Source organism: Coregonus lavaretus (assembly GCF_964263955.1).
Source record: "Coregonus lavaretus genome assembly, chromosome: 8".
Classification (NCBI taxonomy): Eukaryota; Metazoa; Chordata; class Actinopteri; order Salmoniformes; family Salmonidae; genus Coregonus; species Coregonus lavaretus.
In genome coordinates this window covers 62,595,823-62,614,428 of record NC_139995.1, presented here as the reverse complement: position 1 = coordinate 62,614,428, position 18,606 = coordinate 62,595,823, and the positions used below count along the sequence as shown (strand labels likewise).

The window sequence follows — 18,606 nt, the reverse complement described above, 5'->3', positions numbered from 1 at the left end:
CTTGCGTTCCACCTACAAGCCTGACAGATATAAAACAACCTAACCTTCCCCCAGTACAACATATACAGTGCATTGGGAAAGTATTCAGACCCCTTGACTTTTTCCACATTTTGTTACGTTACAGCCTTATTCTAACATGGATTACATTGTTGTTTCCCCCTCATCAAATCTACACCCAATACCCCATAATGACAAAGCAAAAACAGGTTTTTAGAAAATGTTTCAAACGTATATATTTAAAAAAAAAGTAAATATTCAATTTACATAAGTATTCAGACCCTTTACTTAGTACTTTGTTGAAACACCTTTAGCAGCGATTACAGCCTCAAGTCTTCTTGGGTATGACGCTACAAGCTTGGCACACCTGTATTTGGGGAGTTTCTCCCATTCTTCTCTGCAGATCCTCTCAAGCTCTGCCAGGATGGATGGGGAGCGTCGCTGCACAGCTATTTTCAGGTCTGCTGCCACCATGCTTCACCGTAGGGATGGTGCCAGGTTTCCTTCAGACGTGACGCTTGGCATTCAGGCCAAAGAGTTCAATCTTGTTTTCATCAGATCAGAGAGTCTTGTTTCTCGTGTTCTGAGAGTCCTTTAGGTGCCGTCTGGCCGCTCTGCAGAGATGGTTGTCCTTCTGGAAGGTTCTCCCATCTCCACACAGGAACTCTGGAGGTCTGTCAGAGTGACCATCGGGTTCTTGGTCACCTCCCTGACCAAGGCCCTTCTCCCCCGATTGCTCAGTTTGGCCGGGCGGCCAGCTCTAGGAAGAGTCTTTGTGGTTCCAAACAGCTTCCATTTAAGAATGATGGAGGCCACTGTGTTCTTGGGGACCTTCAACGCTGCAGACATTTTTTGGTACCCTTCCCCAGATCTGTGCCTCGACAAAATCATGTCTCGGAGCTCTACGGACAATTCCTTTGACCTCATGGCTTGGTTTTTGCTCTGACATGCACTGTCAACTGTGGGACATTATATAGACAGGTGTGTGCCTTTCCAAATCATGTCCAATCAATTGAATTTACCACAGGTGGACTCCAATCAAGTTGTAGAAACATCTCAAGAATGATCAATGGAACAGGATGGGTTAGGGTTAGGGTTCATTTCGAGTGACATAGCAAAGGGTCTGAATATTTATGTAAATAAGGTATTTGCAAATATTTCTAAAAACCTGTTTTTGCTTTGTCATTATGGGGTATTGTGTGTAGATTGAGGAACATTTTTTATTTCATCAATTTTAGAATAAGGCTGTAACGTAACAAAATGTGGAAAAAGTCAAGGGGTCTGAATACTTTCCCAATGCACTGTATGCTCCTGTAGTCTTCACAGGATGACACTGTGTTATTGCGTCAAGGTTCAACAAGCATTCAGAATCAAGATTACACTCAGATATGCAACACTAGGCACACCATGCACCTCTCCTTGACATACCGCACAACTTTAAACATGGCAGGACAATTTCTAACAATAATCACTGTGCAAAAATATCAAAGCCTATGGTACGTGTATGTACTCTGTCCTCCCCATAAAAACATCATCACTACGGTCATGACTTGGCTAAAAATGGTCACCTTGCTGAGCAGGTTTATACAGCTCCTACACTGTAATACTGTTTACAGAACAAGACCAAGGCCCTTCCACATACAGAACAAGGCCCTTCCTCATACAGAACAAGGCCCTTCCACATACAGACCAAGGCCCTTCCATCTACAGAACAAGGCCCTTCCACATACAGAACAAGGCCCTTCCACATACAGAACAAGGCCCTTCCATCTACAGAACAAGGCCCTTCCACATACAGAACAAGGCCCTTCCACATACAGACCAAGGCCCTTCCATCTACAGAACAAGGCCCTTCCACATACAGAACAAGGCCCTTCCCCTCCCACAGCCTGAACAACAACAACATGGAGTCCTTCCTTCTAAAAGGCCCAGAGACGCTGTGTGATCGGAACCACTCTCTGTCTGCAGACCTTCTTAAACATTTTTCTTTTTTCCGCAGTGACATTTAAGTCTGGTTCAATAATCATCTGTGCCTGCCAGGCAGCCACACCGTATGAAGTGATAGATCTAACATCCCCCCCCCCCCCCCCCCCAATATAAGACAGGTATTGCTACATCAAAAAGTATCTCAACTGGTCCCTGAAACAGAATAAAACAAATATAATGTTCTTCACAACACAACCTGTTGGTCACTATCTGCAGTCCCAGCTGGTGCAAAACCGTTGAATTATCAACATGTACAGTCCTCTCTCAACCTCCTATCAGCAGCCACAGCGCCAGCCCTCTCCGCCCATATCTTTGCTGTTGAGTTTGAAGCTTTCCGTGACGTTCTCGTTGAACATGGGTCCCCCGTGGCGCAGGATGAGCTCGGCGGCCATCTTGTTAAAGGCCTCGTCCACATTGGAGGCGTCTTTAGCCGACGTCTCGATGGCCGTCAGGAACTCCAGCTGGTGGGCCATGGTCTGGGCATCTTCTAACGACACCTCACGCTGATCCACCAGGTCAGACTTATTCCCTGAGGAAAGAGGAGGACAGAGGAGAGGAAGAGAGGTGAGAAGAGGAGGGGAGGGGAGGGGAGAGGAGGAGAGAGGGGAGGAGGGGAGGGGAGGGGGAGGAGGAGAGAGGGGAGGAGGAGAGGAGGACAGGTAGAGGGGAGGGGAGAGGAGGACAGGTAGAGGGGAGGGGAGAGGGGAGGAGAGGGGAGGAGGAGTGAGGGGGGAAGAGGAGAGGTGGTGAGGGGAGATGAGAGGAGGAGAGAGGAGGGGAGGAGGAGAGGAGGACAAGTAGAGGGGAGGGGAGAGGGGAGGAGGGGAGAGGGGAGGAGGAGTGAGGGGGGAAGAGGAGAGGTGGTGAGGACACAATGGGGTATTTTGTATTTTTTATATTTTATTAGGATTCCCATTAGCTGTTGCAGAGTCAGTCAATCAGTCAGTCAGTCCATAGGGGCCAGTACGTCAGCACATAGGGGCCAGTACGTCAGTCAGCCAGTCAGTCCATAGGGGCCAGTACGTCAGCACATAGGGGCCAGTACGTCAGCACATAGGGGCCAGTACGTCAGTCAGCCAGTCAGTCCATAGGGGCCAGTGCGTCAGTCAGCCAGTCAGTCCATAGGGGCCAGTGCGTCAGTCAGCCAGTCAGTCCATAGGGGCCAGTACGTCAGTCAGCCAGTCAGTCCATAGGGGCCAGTGCGTCAGTCAGCCAGTCAGTCCATAGGGGCCAGTGCGTCAGTCAGCCAGTCAGTCCATAGGGGCCAGTCAGTCAGCCAGTCAGTCAGTCCATAGGGGCCAGTACGTCAGCCAGTCAGTCAGTCCATAGGGGCCAGTACGTCAGTCAGCCAGCCAGTCAGTCCATAGGGGCCAGTGCGTCAGTCAGCCAGTCAGTCCATAGGGGCCAGTCAGTCAGCCAGTCAGTCAGTCCATAGGGGCCAGTACGTCAGCCAGTCAGTCAGTCCATAGGGGCCATTCAGTCAGCCAGTCAGTCAGTCCATAGGGGCCAGTACGTCAGTCAGTCAGTCAGTCCATAGGGGCCAGTACGTCAGTCAGCCAGTCAGTCAGTCCATAGGGGCCAGTACGTCAGTCAGTCAGTCAGTCCATAGGGGCCAGTACGTCAGTCAGCCAGTCAGTCAGTCCATAGGGGCCAGTCAGTCAGTCAGTCAGTCAGTCCATAGGGGCCAGTACGTCAGTCAGTCAGTCAGTCCATAGGGGCCAGTGCGTCAGTCAGTCAGTCAGTCCATAGGGGCCAGTACGTCAGTCAGTCCATAGGGGCCAGTACGTCAGTCAGCCAGTCAGTCAGTCCATAGGGGCCAGTACGTCAGTCAGTCAGTCCATAGGGGCCAGTACGTCAGTCAGCCAGTCAGTCAGTCCATAGGGGCCAGTACGTCAGTCAGTCCATAGGGGCCAGTACGTCAGTCAGCCAGTCAGTCAGTCCATAGGGGCCAGTACGTCAGTCAGTCCATAGGGGCCAGTACGTCAGTCAGCCAGTCAGTCAGTCCATAGGGGCCAGTACATCAGTCAGCCAGTCAGTCCATAGGGGCCAGTCAGTCAGTCCATAGGGGCCAGTACGTCAGTCAGCCAGTCAGCACATAGGGGCCAGTCAGTCAGTCCATAGGGGCCAGTACGTCAGTCAGCCAGTCAGTCAGTCCATAGGGGCCAGTACATCAGTCAGCCAGTCAGTCCATAGGGGCCAGTCAGTCAGTCCATAGGGGCCAGTACGTCAGTCAGCCAGTCAGCACATAGGGGCCAGTCAGTCAGTCCATAGGGGCCAGTACGTCAGTCAGCCAGTCAGTCCATAGGGGCCAGTACGTCAGTCAGCCAGTCAGCACATAGGGGCCAGTCAGTCCATAGGGGCCAGTACGTCAGTCAGCCAGTCAGCACATAGGGGCCAGTCAGTCAGTCCATAGGGGCCAGTGCGTCAGTCAGCCAGTCAGTCCATAGGGGCCAGTACGTCAGTCAGTCAGTCAGTCCATAGGGGCCAGTCAGTCCATAGGGGCCAGTACGTCAGTCAGCCAGTCAGTCCATAGGGGCCAGTACGTCAGCACATAGGGGCCAGTACGTCAGTCAGCCAGTCAGTCCATAGGGGCCAGTACGTCAGTCAGCCAGTCAGTCCATAGGGGCCAGTCAGTCAGCCAGTCAGTCAGTCCATAGGGGCCAGTCAGTCAGCCAGTCAGTCAGTCCATAGGGGCCAGTCAGTCAGTCCATAGGGGCCAGTCAGTCCATAGGGGCCAGTACGTCAGTCAGCCAGTCAGTCCATAGGGGCCAGTACATCAGTCAGCCAGTCAGTCCATAGGGGCCAGTACGTCAGCCAGTCAGTCAGTCCATAGGGGCCAGTCAGTCAGCCAGTCCATAGGGGCCAGTCAGTCAGCCAGTCAGTCAGTCCATAGGGGCCAGTCAGTCAGCCAGTCAGTCAGTCCATAGGGGCCAGTCAGTCAGCCAGTCCATAGGGGCCAGTCAGTCAGCCAGTCAGTCAGTCCATAGGGGCCAGTCAGTCAGCCAGTCAGTCAGTCCATAGGGGCCAGTCAGTCAGCCAGTCAGTCAGTCCATAGGGGCCAGTCAGTCAGTCCATAGGGGCCAGTCAGTCAGTCCATAGGGGCCAGTCAGTAACATTTCAACTACCTATATACTAACCCTAACCCTAGCTCTAACCCTAAACTTAACCCTTACCCTAACCCTTATTCTAAACATAACCAACCGATGAGCAGGTTGTGACCCTAGTAACTAACTAATAACTAACCGATGAGCAGGTTGTGACCCTAATAACTAACCGATGAGCAGGGGTACAATGTTTGACCCTCCGTATTTCTTAACGTCCTCCATCCACTTGGGCACGGCCATGAAGGTTCCTCTCTTAGTGATGTCATAGGCAATGACGGCTCCGTTGGTGCTGCGGTAATAACTCTGGGTGATCGTCCTGAAACGTTCCTGGCCCGCCGTGTCCCAGATCTGCAGCTGGACAACCACACACACAACACAGAGTTAACCCTAACCCAAACCCAGGGTTATCTCACAGAGTTAACCCTAACCCAGGGTTATCGCACAGAGTTAACCCTAACCCAAACCAAGGGTTATCTCACAGAGTTAACCCTAACCCAAACCCAGGGTTATCTCACAGAGTTAACCCTAACCCAGGGTTATCTCACAGAGTTAACCCTAACCCAAACCCAGTATTATCTCACAGAGTTAACCCAAACCCAGGGTTATCTCACAGAGTTAACCCTAACCCAAACCCAGTATTATCTCACAGAGTTAACCCTAACCCAAACCCAGTATTATCTCACAGAGTTAACCCAAACCCAGGGTTATCTCACAGAGTTAACCCAAACCCAGGGTTATCTCACAGAGTTAACCCTAACCCAAACCCAGTGTTATCTCACAGAGTTAACCCTAACCCAAACCCAGTGTTATCTCACAGAGTTAACCCTAACCCAAACCCAGGGTTATCTCACAGAGTTAACCCAAACCCAGGGTTATCTCACAGAGTTAACCCAAACCCAGGGTTATCTCACAGAGTTAACCCAAACCCAGGGTTATCTCACAGAGTTAACCCAAACCCAGGGTTATCTCACAGAGTTAACCCAAACCCAGGGTTATCTCACAGAGTTAACCCAAACCCAGGGTTATCTCACAGAGTTAACCCTAACCCAGGGTTATCTCACAGAGTTAACCCTAACCCAGGGTTATCTCACAGAGTTAACCCTAACCCAGGGTTATCTCACAGAGTTAACCCTAACCCAGGGTTATCTCACAGAGTTAACCCTAACCCAGGGTTATTTCACAGAGTTAACCCTAACCCAGGGTTATCTCACAGAGTTAACCCAAACCCAGGGTTATCTCACAGAGTTAACCCTAACCCAGGGTTATCTCACAGAGTTAACCCTAACCCAGGGTTATCTCACAGAGTTAACCCTAACCCAGGGTTATCTCACAGAGTTAACCCAAACCCAGGGTTATCTCACAGAGTTAACCCAAACCCAGGGTTATCTCACAGAGTTAACCCAAACCCAGGGTTATCTCACAGAGTTAACCCAAACCCAGGGTTATCTCACAGAGTTAACCCAAACCCAGGGTTATCTCACAGAGTTAACCCAAACCCAGGGTTATCTCACAGAGTTAACCCAAACCCAGGGTTATCTCACAGAGTTAACCCAAACCCAGGGTTATCTCACAGAGTTAACCCAAACCCAGGGTTATCTCACAGAGTTAACCCAAACCCAGGGTTATCTCACAGAGTTAACCCAAACCCAGGGTTATCTCACAGAGTTAACCCAAACCCAGGGTTATCTCACAGAGTTAACCCAAACCCAGGGTTATCTCACAGAGTTAACCCAAACCCAGGGTTATCTCACAGAGTTAACCCAAACCCAGGGTTATCTCACAGAGTTAACCCAAACCCAGGGTTATCTCACAGAGTTAACCCAAACCCAGGGTTATCTCACAGAGTTAACCCAAACCCAGGGTTATCTCACAGAGTTAACCCAAACCCAGGGTTATCTCACAGAGTTAACCCAAACCCAGGGTTATCTCACAGAGTTAACCCAAACCCAGGGTTATCTCACAGAGTTAACCCAAACCCAGGGTTATCTCACAGAGTTAACCCAAACCCAGGGTTATCTCACAGAGTTAACCCAAACCCAGGGTTATCTCACAGAGTTAACCCAAACCCAGGGTTATCTCACAGAGTTAACCCAAACCCAGGGTTATCTCACAGAGTTAACCCAAACCCAGGGTTATCTCACAGAGTTAACCCAAACCCAGGGTTATCTCACAGAGTTAACCCAAACCCAGGGTTATCTCACAGAGTTAACCCAAACCCAGGGTTATCTCACAGAGTTAACCCAAACCCAGGGTTATCTCACAGAGTTAACCCTAACCCAGGGTTATCTCACAGAGTTAACCCTAACCCAGGGTTATCTCACAGAGTTAACCCTAACCCAGGGTTATCTCACAGAGTTAACCCTAACCCAGGGTTATCTCACAGAGTTAACCCTAACCCAGGGTTATCTCACAGAGTTAACCCTAACCCAGGGTTATCTCACAGAGTTAACCCTAACCCAGGGTTATCTCACAGAGTTAACCCTAACCCAGGGTTATCTCACAGAGTTAACCCTAACCCAGGGTTATCTCACAGAGTTAACCCTAACCCAGGGTTATCTCACAGAGTTAACCCTAACCCAGGGTTATCTCACAGAGTTAACCCTAACCCAGGGTTATCTCACAGAGTTAACCCTAACCCAGGGTTATCTCACAGAGTTAACCCTAACCCAGGGTTATCTCACAGAGTTAACCCTAACCCAGGGTTATCTCACAGAGTTAACCCTAACCCAGGGTTATCTCACAGAGTTAACCCTAACCCAGGGTTATCTCACAGAGTTAACCCTAACCCAGGGTTATCTCACAGAGTTAACCCTAACCCAGGGTTATCTCACAGAGTTAACCCTAACCCAGGGTTATCTCACAGAGTTAACCCTAACCCAGGGTTATCTCACAGAGTTAACCCTAACCCAGGGTTATCTCACAGAGTTAACCCTAACCCAGGGTTATCTCACAGAGTTAACCCTAACCCAGGGTTATCTCACAGAGTTAACCCTAACCCAGGGTTATCTCACAGAGTTAACCCTAACCCAGGGTTATCTCACAGAGTTAACCCTAACCCAGGGTTATCTCACAGAGTTAACCCTAACCCAGGGTTATCTCACAGAGTTAACCCTAACCCAGGGTTATCTCACAGAGTTAACCCTAACCCAGGGTTATCTCACAGAGTTAACCCTAACCCAGGGTTATCTCACAGAGTTAACCCTAACCCAGGGTTATCTCACAGAGTTAACCCTAACCCAGGGTTATCTCACAGAGTTAACCCTAACCCAGGGTTATCTCACAGAGTTAACCCTAACCCAGGGTTATCTCACAGAGTTAACCCTAACCCAGGGTTATCTCACAGAGTTAACCCTAACCCAGGGTTATCTCACAGAGTTAACCCTAACCCAGGGTTATCTCACAGAGTTAACCCTAACCCAGGGTTATCTCACAGAGTTAACCCTAACCCAGGGTTATCTCACAGAGTTAACCCTAACCCAGGGTTATCTCACAGAGTTAACCCTAACCCAGGGTTATCTCACAGAGTTAACCCTAACCCAGGGTTATCTCACAGAGTTAACCCTAACCCAGGGTTATCTCACAGAGTTAACCCTAACCCAGGGTTATCTCACAGAGTTAACCCTAACCCAGGGTTATCTCACAGAGTTAACCCTAACCCAGGGTTATCTCACAGAGTTAACCCTAACCCAGGGTTATCTCACAGAGTTAACCCTAACCCAGGGTTATCTCACAGAGTTAACCCTAACCCAGGGTTATCTCACAGAGTTAACCCTAACCCAGGGTTATCTCACAGAGTTAACCCTAACCCAGGGTTATCTCACAGAGTTAACCCTAACCCAGGGTTATCTCACAGAGTTAACCCTAACCCAGGGTTATCTCACAGAGTTAACCCTAACCCAGGGTTATCTCACAGAGTTAACCCTAACCCAGGGTTATCTCACAGAGTTAACCCTAACCCAGGGTTATCTCACAGAGTTAACCCTAACCCAAACCCAGGGTTATCTCACAGAGTTAACCCTAACCCAGGGTTATTTCACAGAGTTATCCCTAACCCAAACCCAGGGTTATCTCACAGAGTTATCCCTAACCCAAACCCAGGGTTATCTCACAGAGTTAACCCTAACCCAGGGTTATCTCACAGAGTTAACCCTAACCCAAACCCAGGGTTATCTCACAGAGTTAACCCTAACCCAGGGTTATTTCACAGAGTTATCCCTAACCCAAACCCAGGGTTATCTCACAGAGTTAACCCTAACCCAAACCCAGGGTTATCTCACAGAGTTAACCCTAACCCAGGGTTATCTCACAGAGTTAACCCTAACCCAGGGTTATCTCACAGAGTTAACCCTAACCCAGGGTTATCTCACAGAGTTAACCCTAACCCAGGGTTATCTCACAGAGTTAACCCTAACCCAGGGTTATCTCACAGAGTTAACCCTAACCCAGGGTTATCTCACAGAGTTAACCCTAACCCAGGGTTATCTCACAGAGTTAACCCTAACCCAAACCCAGGGTTATCTCAGAGTTAACCCTAACCCAGGGTTATTTCACAGAGTTATCCCTAACCCAAACCCAGGGTTATCTCACAGAGTTAACCCTAACCCAGGGTTATCTCACAGAGTTAACCCTAACCCAGGGTTATCTCACAGAGTTAACCCTAACCCAGGGTTATCTCACAGAGTTAACCCTAACCCAAACCCAGGGTTATCTCACAGAGTTAACCCTAACCCAAACCCAGGGTTATTTCACAGAGTTATCCCTAACCCAAACCCAGAGTTAACCCTAACCCAAACCCAGGGTTATTTCACAGAGTTATCCCTAACCCAAACCCAGGGTTATCGCAGAGTTATCCCACAGTTATCTGACAGTTACCTGTTGTGACATGTTGTGATGTCATTAAAGACGGTGGAACACCATAACTGTATCTCTGGGGGGGTACACTTTCCAGTTATTATTTTTATTATTTTTTACCTTTATTTAACTAGGCAAGTCAGTTTAGAACAAATTCTTATTTACAATGACGGCCTACACCGGCCAAACCCGGACGACGCTGGGCCAATTGTGCGCCGCCCTATGGGTCTCCCAATCACGGCCGGTTGTGATACAGCCTGGAATCGAACCAGGGGGTCTGTAGTGACGCCTCAAGCACTGAGATGCAGTGCCTTAGACCGCTGCGCAACTCGGGAGCCCATCTAATTGTTGTATAAAACGAATGATTAAGTATAACAATAATTTTGTGAAACAACAATGTGATTTTAGCATTCTAGATGAGATGATTGGTTCCCATATTTATTTATTCTCAGTCAGTGGCCACGCCCAGATGAAGTCAGTGGCCACGCCAAGATGAGCACAAACATGATGGAACGCCCCTTTTACCCAGAGGGCATAAAAAGCCTCGAAATTCACCTCAGACCAGCAGATATGAAGCGTGAGCTAAACGTTACAAAATGGTTGAATTTCTACAAGACCAGAAAGACCAGAAAAACATGAGACGTTAGTCCACACGTTTGAAATGGAGAAACTCTGAAACTCTCAACCTCTACACGAGGTGAAGAAGGAGACAATGTACTAGACCTTATCATCTCAGTCTGCAGCTGGCATGTATAGTCGTCTAGAGAACTTTCACTAAAGACACGAAGTGGGAAGGACAACCGCTGGTACATGTGAAGTATCAATTCTAACCACGACTATGACCAGAAACTCTACCAAGGACATTGGGATCTCTGGTGGGCAAACCAGAGTCCTACATCATCAACCCAACTACCGAGGACAGCAACACGTAAATACATGTTGCATTTCTAATCCGAATGAGCGTTATTAGGGTGCATAAGTATTATGATTACTGTAGCGTAGTTTCCAAAGTAACCACGATAGTTTGAATCTCTGTCTCTCCCTTCCATTCTGACCCTCCTTCTACCCAAGCATTCATGCTATTGTTAGCCCAGTCCACTGGGGACCTGTTGTCATTGTATTATGTTAGTAATCAATAACCTGTGTGTGTTTGTATTGTGTTATTATTTAGTTTGTTTATTTAATATTAAGATCAGCTTAATATTGCAGATAGATTGTAACTTCCATCAATGTAATTGTCTGCATCACTTCCAATCCCCCATGTTTGTTTGTTATATATATATATATATATCCCCCATGTTTGTTTGTTATATATTTTTTTTTTTTTATGATGTGTGTGTGTATATATATATATATATATATACACACACACACACACATCATTAAAAAAAAAAAATATTCCCCTATTACTTTCCAACCCCACCACCCCTTCCCTAATTGGAGTAAACTAGTGAACAACAACGCCTAGGCCTCTACTTCCAGCTTATACATACTATATACATTTTATGGACACAGTCAATTTTACAATAATTATAATTTTGTTTGTTTTTTTCTCCTGAACTACTTCTACTCTCAACCTCTCCGATAATTTTCATGATGTCCATCCGGTTTGCTTCTATATGCCATATCTTTCTAACTGTGCTCCTTCATAAAAGCTAGTTAGTTAGTAAATAAATAAATAAGCCAATTTGTGTATTGCTGATTCATCAATAAGGTTAGGGTTCTTATGGTTCAAGGATTATGTGACGTTCAGAATGAGACTGATAAGAGGTAATTATTTAATAAGTGACTTATCGATATATATAACATATGTCTTCTAAGAGTTTAATTCAGGAGATGGTAACTCGTTAAACAACTTATTCCGTGGTGTCCTAAAATCATAATGAGTTAATTGTTACATGATTAATTTAACAGAGTGACAATTAAACAAAGTTGGGTGATTGGATAAATAACCGTCATACATTAAAGGAAGTTGGGTGATTGGATAAATAACCGTCATACATTAAAGGAAGTTGGGTGATTGGATAAATAACCGTCATACATTAAAGTCACGTCACGACACATTGTTAAACATCATAGGACTGATAACCTCCCATATGTTCACCTGTGTTCAGGATATACACTGCTCAAAAAAATAAAGGGAACACTTAAACAACACAATGTAACTCCAAGTCAATCACACTTCTGTGAAATCAAACTGTCCACTTAGGAAGCAACACTGATTGACAATAAATTTCACATGCTGTTGTGCAAATGGAATAGACAACAGGTGGAAATTATAGGCAGTTAGCAAGACACCCCCAATAAAGGACTGGTTTTGCAGGTGGTGACCACAGACCACTTCTCAGTTCCTATGCTTCCTGGCTGATGTTTTGGTCACTTTTGAATGCTGGCGGTGCTTTCACTCTAGTGGTAGCATGAGACGGAGTCTACAACCCACACAAGTGGCTCAGGTAGTGCAGCTCATCCAGGATGGCACATCAATGCGCGCTGTGGCAAGAAGGTTTGCTGTGTCTGTCAGCGTAGTGTCCAGAGCATGGAGGCGCTACCAGGAGACAGGCCAGTACTTCAGGAGACGTGGAGGAGGGCAACAACCCAGCAGCAGGACCGCTACATCCGCCTTTGTGCAAGGAGGAGCAGGAGGAGCACTGCCAGAGCCCTGCAAAATGACCTCCAGCAGGCCACAAATGTGCATGTGTCTGCTCAAACAGTCAGAAACAGACTCCATGAGGGTGGTATGAGGGCCCGACGTCCACAGGTGGGGGTTGTGCTTACAGCCCAACACCGTGCAGGACGTTTGGCATTTGCCAGAGAACACCAAGATTGGCAAATTCGCCACTGGCGCCCTGTGCTCTTCACAGATGAAAGCAGGTTCACACTGAGCACGTGACAGACGTGACAGAGTCTGGAGACGCCGTGGAGAACGTTCTGCTGCCTGCAACATCCTCCAGCATGACCGGTTTGGCGGTGGGTCAGTCATGGTGTGGGGTGGCATTTCTTTGGGGGGCCGCACAGCCCTCCATGTGCTCGCCAGAGGTAGCCTGACTGCCATTAGGTACCGAGATGAGATCCTCAGACCCCTTGTGAGACCATATGCTGGTGCGGTTGGCCCTGGGTTCCTCCTAATGCAAGACAATGCTAGACCTCATGTGGCTGGAGTGTGTCAGCAGTTCCTGCAAGAGGAAGGCATTGATGCTATGGACTGGCCCGCCCGTTCCCCAGACCGGAATCCAATTGAGCACATCTGGGACATCATGTCTCGCTCCATCCACCAACGCCACGTTGCACCACAGACTGTCCAGGAGTTGGCAGATGCTTTAGCCCAGGTCTGGGAGGAGATCCCTCAGGAGACCATCCGCCACCTCATCAGGAGCATGTCCAGGCATTGTAGGGAGGTCATACAGGCACGTGGAGGCCACACACACACTACTGAGCCTAATTTTGACTTGTTTTAAGGACATTACATCAAAGTTGGATCAGCCTGTAGTGTGGTTTTCCACTTTAATTTTGAGGGTGACTCCAAATCCAGACCTCCATGGGTTGATAAATTTGATTTCCATTGATAATTTTTGTGTGATTTTGTTGTCAGCACATTCAACTATGTAAAGAAAAAAGTATTTAATAAGATTATTTCATTCATTCAGATCTAGGATGTGTTATTTTAGTGTTTCCTTAATTTTTTTGAGCAGTATACAGTGGGGCAAAAAAGTATTTAGTCAGCCACCAATTGTGCAAGTTCTCCCACTTAAAAAGATGAGAGAGGCCTGTAATTTTCATCATAGGTACACGTCAACTATGACAGACAAATTGAGAAAAAAAAATCCAGAAAATCCCATTGTAGGATTTTTAATGAATTTATTTGCAAATTATGGTGGAAAATATGTATTTGGTCACCTACAAACAAGCAAGATTTCTGGCTCTCACAGACCTGTAACTTCTTCTTTAAGAGGCTCCTCTGTCCTCCACTCGTTACCTGTATTAATGGCACCTGTTTGAACTTGTTATCAGTATAAAAGACACCTGTCCACAACCTCAAACAGTCACACTCCAAACTTCACAATGCCCAAGACCAAAGAGGTGTCAAAGGACACCAAAAACAAAATTGTAGACCTGCACCAGGCTGGGAAGACTGAATCTGCAACAGGTAAGCAGCTTGGTTTGAAGAAATCAACTGTGGGAGCAATTATTAGGAAATGGAAGACATACAAGACCACTGATAATCTCCCTCGATCTGGGGCTCCATGCAAGATCTCACCCCGTGGGGTCAAAATGATCACAAGAACGGTGAGCAAAAATCCCAGAACCACACGGGGGGACCTAGTGAATGACCTGCTGAGAGCTGGGACCAAAGTAACAAAGCCAACCATCAGTAACACACTACGCCGCCAGGGACTCAAATCCTGCAGTGCGAGACGTGTCCCCCTGCTTAAGCCAGTACATGTCCAGGCCCGTCTGAAGTGCATTTGGATGATCCAGAAGAGGATTGGGAGAATGTCATATGGTCAGATGAAACCAAAATATAACTTTTTGGTAAAAACTCAACTCGTCATGTTTGGAGGACAAAGAATGCTGAGTTGCATCCAAAGAACACCATACCTACTGTGAAGCATGGGGTTGGAAACATCATGCTTTGGGGCTGTTTTTCTGCAAAGGGACCAGGACGACTGATCAGTGTAAAGGAAAGAATGAATGGGGCCATGTATCGTGAGATTTTGAGTGAAACCCTCCTTCCATCAGCAAGGGCATTGAAGATGAAACGTGGCTGGGTCTTTCAGCATGACAATGATCCCAAACACACCGCCCGGGCAACGAAGGAGTGGCTTCGTAAGAAGCATTTCAAGGTCCTGGAGTGGCCTAGCCAGTCTCCAGATCTCAACCCCATAGAAAATATTTGGAGGGAGTTGAAAGTCTGTGTTGCCCAGCGACAGCCCCAAAACATCACTGCTCTAGAGGAGATCTGCATGGAGGAATGGGCCAAAATACCAGCAACAGTGTGTGAAAACCTTGTGAAGACTTACAGAAAACGTTTGACCTGTGTCATTGCCAACAAAGGGTATATAACAAAGTATTGAGAAACTTTTGTTATTGACCAAATACTTATTTTCCACCATCATATGCCAATAAATTCATTAAAAATCCTACAATGTGATTTTCTGGATTTTTTTTTCTATTTTTGTCTGTCATAGTTGACGTGTACCTATGATGAAAATTACAGGCCTCTCTCATCTTTTTAAGTGGGAGAACTTGCACAATTGGTGGCTGACTAAATACTTTTTTTCCCCACTGTATATATATATATATATATCCTACTATATGACATGTTTGTCCTGATTTTCATTCAATACAGTGATATTATCAGACAAGGGAGAGGTTTGCTCGCTCTCTGCCTTGTGGTAGGTAGACTACTAGGCATGGTAAATGTTGTTAGATTGACAAGGTGGAATATCACGTCAGTAGACACGCTGACTGACACACTGAAAGATTGACATGTTACAGCAGCCTTACGTTTATGCTGTGCTTGTTTACATACATGACAGGAGCAGAGAACAACAACAACCCTGTCATGACATTTCCAATATCCTCCAGTACAGTAGCCTATTGCCTGTAGCTGTGTGACATTTCCAATATCCTCCAGTACAGTTACACAGTAGCCTATTGCCTGTAGCTGTGTGACATTTCCAATATCCTCCAGTACAGTTACACAGTAGCCTATTGCCTGTAGCTGTGGGAAGCCAAGCCAGGAGGGAACAAAGCCATACAGTGGGGAAAAAATGTATTTAGTCAGCCACCAATCGTGTACCTATGATGAAAATTACAGGCCTCTCTCATCTTTTTAGTGGGAGAACTTGGACGGAGAGTTAGGTTAATGCAAGTCTCAAAGAAACCAGGAGCTGCCTCCACTATTCCAGCTCCATTTCAACATCATCAAATCACCTCTGCTTAGTCTAATACAGGGACAACCAAAAGATACCTAAAACAATTTAGTCCAATCAAAGTAAGCTAAATATGATGTGGCTGTCCATGTTTCTGATTTCTGTGTGTGAGTGTGCGTCTGTGTGCTTGCAAGTAGAAAGAAACATGTTGACTCACCCTACTGGTAGAGAAACGCCATCATGTTGATGAAACGGTCTGTCACTCTGTCATACAGTACACACTTTTATTTTTTTGTTGTCCTAGGCTACCTGGCTAAAATGCTTGCTCGCTAGCCTAACTTCCTTTCATGGGCAACGTCAGCTAGTTAACATTAGCCTTCTACCTCTAGCTACATATTGAACTTCCATCCTCTCAGGCCAGGGGCACAATGTATGAATTAATGGTTGGATCAGAATCGCCTTTATAATCATTGGCCAGGAAGGAGAATTAAGTAAAACCACCAGTCCAAATCCCTGTCTCCATCCATGGCTAATTTAGGAAAGGGCCAATTTTAGCTAGCTAGCTAGCCACCAGAGGACAACAACACAACAAGATGCAACAATTCAAGTTGTTTCTGTCAATAACCTATGATCTCGATGCGATTTGATAGAAGCGACGGTAAATCCAAACTGTCTTCCCTTTGACCTTTTTTTTGGTGCACCAGGACCATTCACAGTTGAGCTCAACGCTGATTGGCTATTATTTTATAATTTTTTTATCAAGTGTAAGCCGTCATTGTAAATAAGAATTTGTTCTTAACTGACTTGCCTAGTTAAATAAAGGTAAAATAAAAATAAATAATAAATATGGTTCCTTTCAAAACGCCCACTTCTCCTTATATGGTTCCTTTCGACACGCCCTCTCCTTTCGACACGCCCTCTCCTTTCGAAACGCCCACTTTTCCTGAGAGATGCACTGCACTGAGAGATGACATACACTACATGACCAAAAGTATGTGGACACCTACTTGTAGAACATCTAATTCCTAAATCATGGACATTAATATGGAGTTGGTCTCCCCCTTTGCTGCTATAACAGCCTCCACTCTTCTGGGAAGGCTTTCCACTAGATGTTGGAACATTGCTGAGGGGACTTGCTTCCATTCAGCCACAAGAGCATTAGTGAGGTCGGGCACTGATGTTGGGCGATTAGGCCTGGCTCGCAGTCGGCGTTCCAATTCATCCCAAAGGTGTTCGATGGGGTTGAGGTCAGGGCTCTGTGCAGGCCAGTCAAGTTCTTCCACACCGATCATGACAAACCATTTCTGTATGGACCTCGCTTTGTGCATGTGGGCATTGTCATGCTGAAGCAGGAAAGGGCCTTCCCCAAACTGTTGCCACAAAGTTGGAAGCACAGAATTGTCTAGAATGTCATTGTATGCTGTAGCGTTAAGATTTATCTCCATTGGAACTAAGGGGCCTAACACGTTGAAAGTCACTGAGCTATTCAGTAAGGCCACTTTACTGCCAATGTTTGTCTATGGAGATTGCATGGCTGTGTGCTCGATTTTATACACCGATCAGCAACGGGTGTGGCTGAAATAGCCAAATCAACTAATTTGAAGGGGTGTCCACATACTGTTGTATATATAGTGAGTAGGTGGCAGTATAGAGCCCCTGAGGGATGACGTCGCAGCTGGACCCTATTGCAAATGCTCGCTGGCTTCCCTTAGATTCAATGCTACGGGCGGCAATAATGTCACACAGCATCAGATAGATGGCCTACACACACAGAGACACAGGGGCACTGTTTCGCTCGGTCGGTTGCTTTCTCCGGTGAGATAGACTACATTCAGCCTCTTGCGAATTGAATGGAAATTATGGGGGGTCCATTTTTTGGGGAAGCCTGGCTTCCCTCGGCATCCATGAATACACGCCACTGTCTATTGTTGACTTTGGGAAACAGTCACCTAGGCTAGGCTATGCTATGGCAATTCACCAATTCACATCAGGCTACTTTATCTATAGTCTCCTAAATGGCATATTATTATTATTATTATTATTATTATCTATAGCTACTAACCTTCACTCTCTTCCCTTGAATATCCATTGTCTTCATGGTAAAGTCCACTCCGATGGTATTTCCTTGTCTTTCCATGAAATTGCCAGTCTTGAACCGTTGAACCACACAAGTTTTACCAACACCTACATCTCCCACTAAAACTATTTTAAAAACAAAGTCATAGCTGTCATCCGTCTCCAGTAACGTTAATGACATTGTCGCTGCGACTGGTAGCTGTTTCTTTGATAACTGAAAAGTTACCGTCGACGTTGCATGAGTGTTCTATAACAAAGCTAGAATATTATCTGTTTAGAAAGCAAAACTGACGTGGAGAAAAGTCGGCGCCAACGCGGAAGGCAAAAGTACAGTTTTAGGTATCCTTCAACCGCGCCTGAATGTTTCAACATGGAACAGATCAGAGTCCAAACACCGTGAAGGACCGTCGCTAGAACTACAAACCCGGTCCTAATAACAGCTTTATTCGCTACGCATTCAAACAATTTACAATTGTAAAATACAATCTATGCAAATGGCACAAGATTTGTGTCAAATAATATTATAATGCAATCTAGAATAATGCCAATCTAGATGTTTTAAAATAATTAAAAAGCATTTAAGCATTTAAAATATATTTGTAAGTCGCTCTGGATAAGAGCGTCTGCTAAATGACGTAAATGAAATAAATGAAATGAAATAAGTAATTGGACATGTTTGGAGTTTTATTCAACAATAATTCTAACTATGAAAACCCTAA

General features: G+C 46.3%; 1 protein-coding gene across 1 annotated transcript; it reads right to left on the bottom strand.

Moving 5' to 3' along the window:
- Positions 1 to 1,990: 1,990 nt before the first annotated feature.
- rab43 (RAB43, member RAS oncogene family) lies at positions 1,991 to 18,185 on the bottom strand. The gene is made up of 3 exons (XM_084167468.1): positions 17,874 to 18,185; positions 5,258 to 5,441; positions 1,991 to 2,512 (listed from the first exon to the last, which is right to left on the bottom strand). Exons 1-3 carry the CDS (start codon positions 18,066 to 18,068, stop codon positions 2,259 to 2,261), a joined length of 633 nt encoding a protein of 210 aa, XP_084023594.1. The 5' UTR covers positions 18,069 to 18,185; the 3' UTR covers positions 1,991 to 2,258.
- Between the last annotated feature and the right edge of the window lie 421 nt (positions 18,186 to 18,606).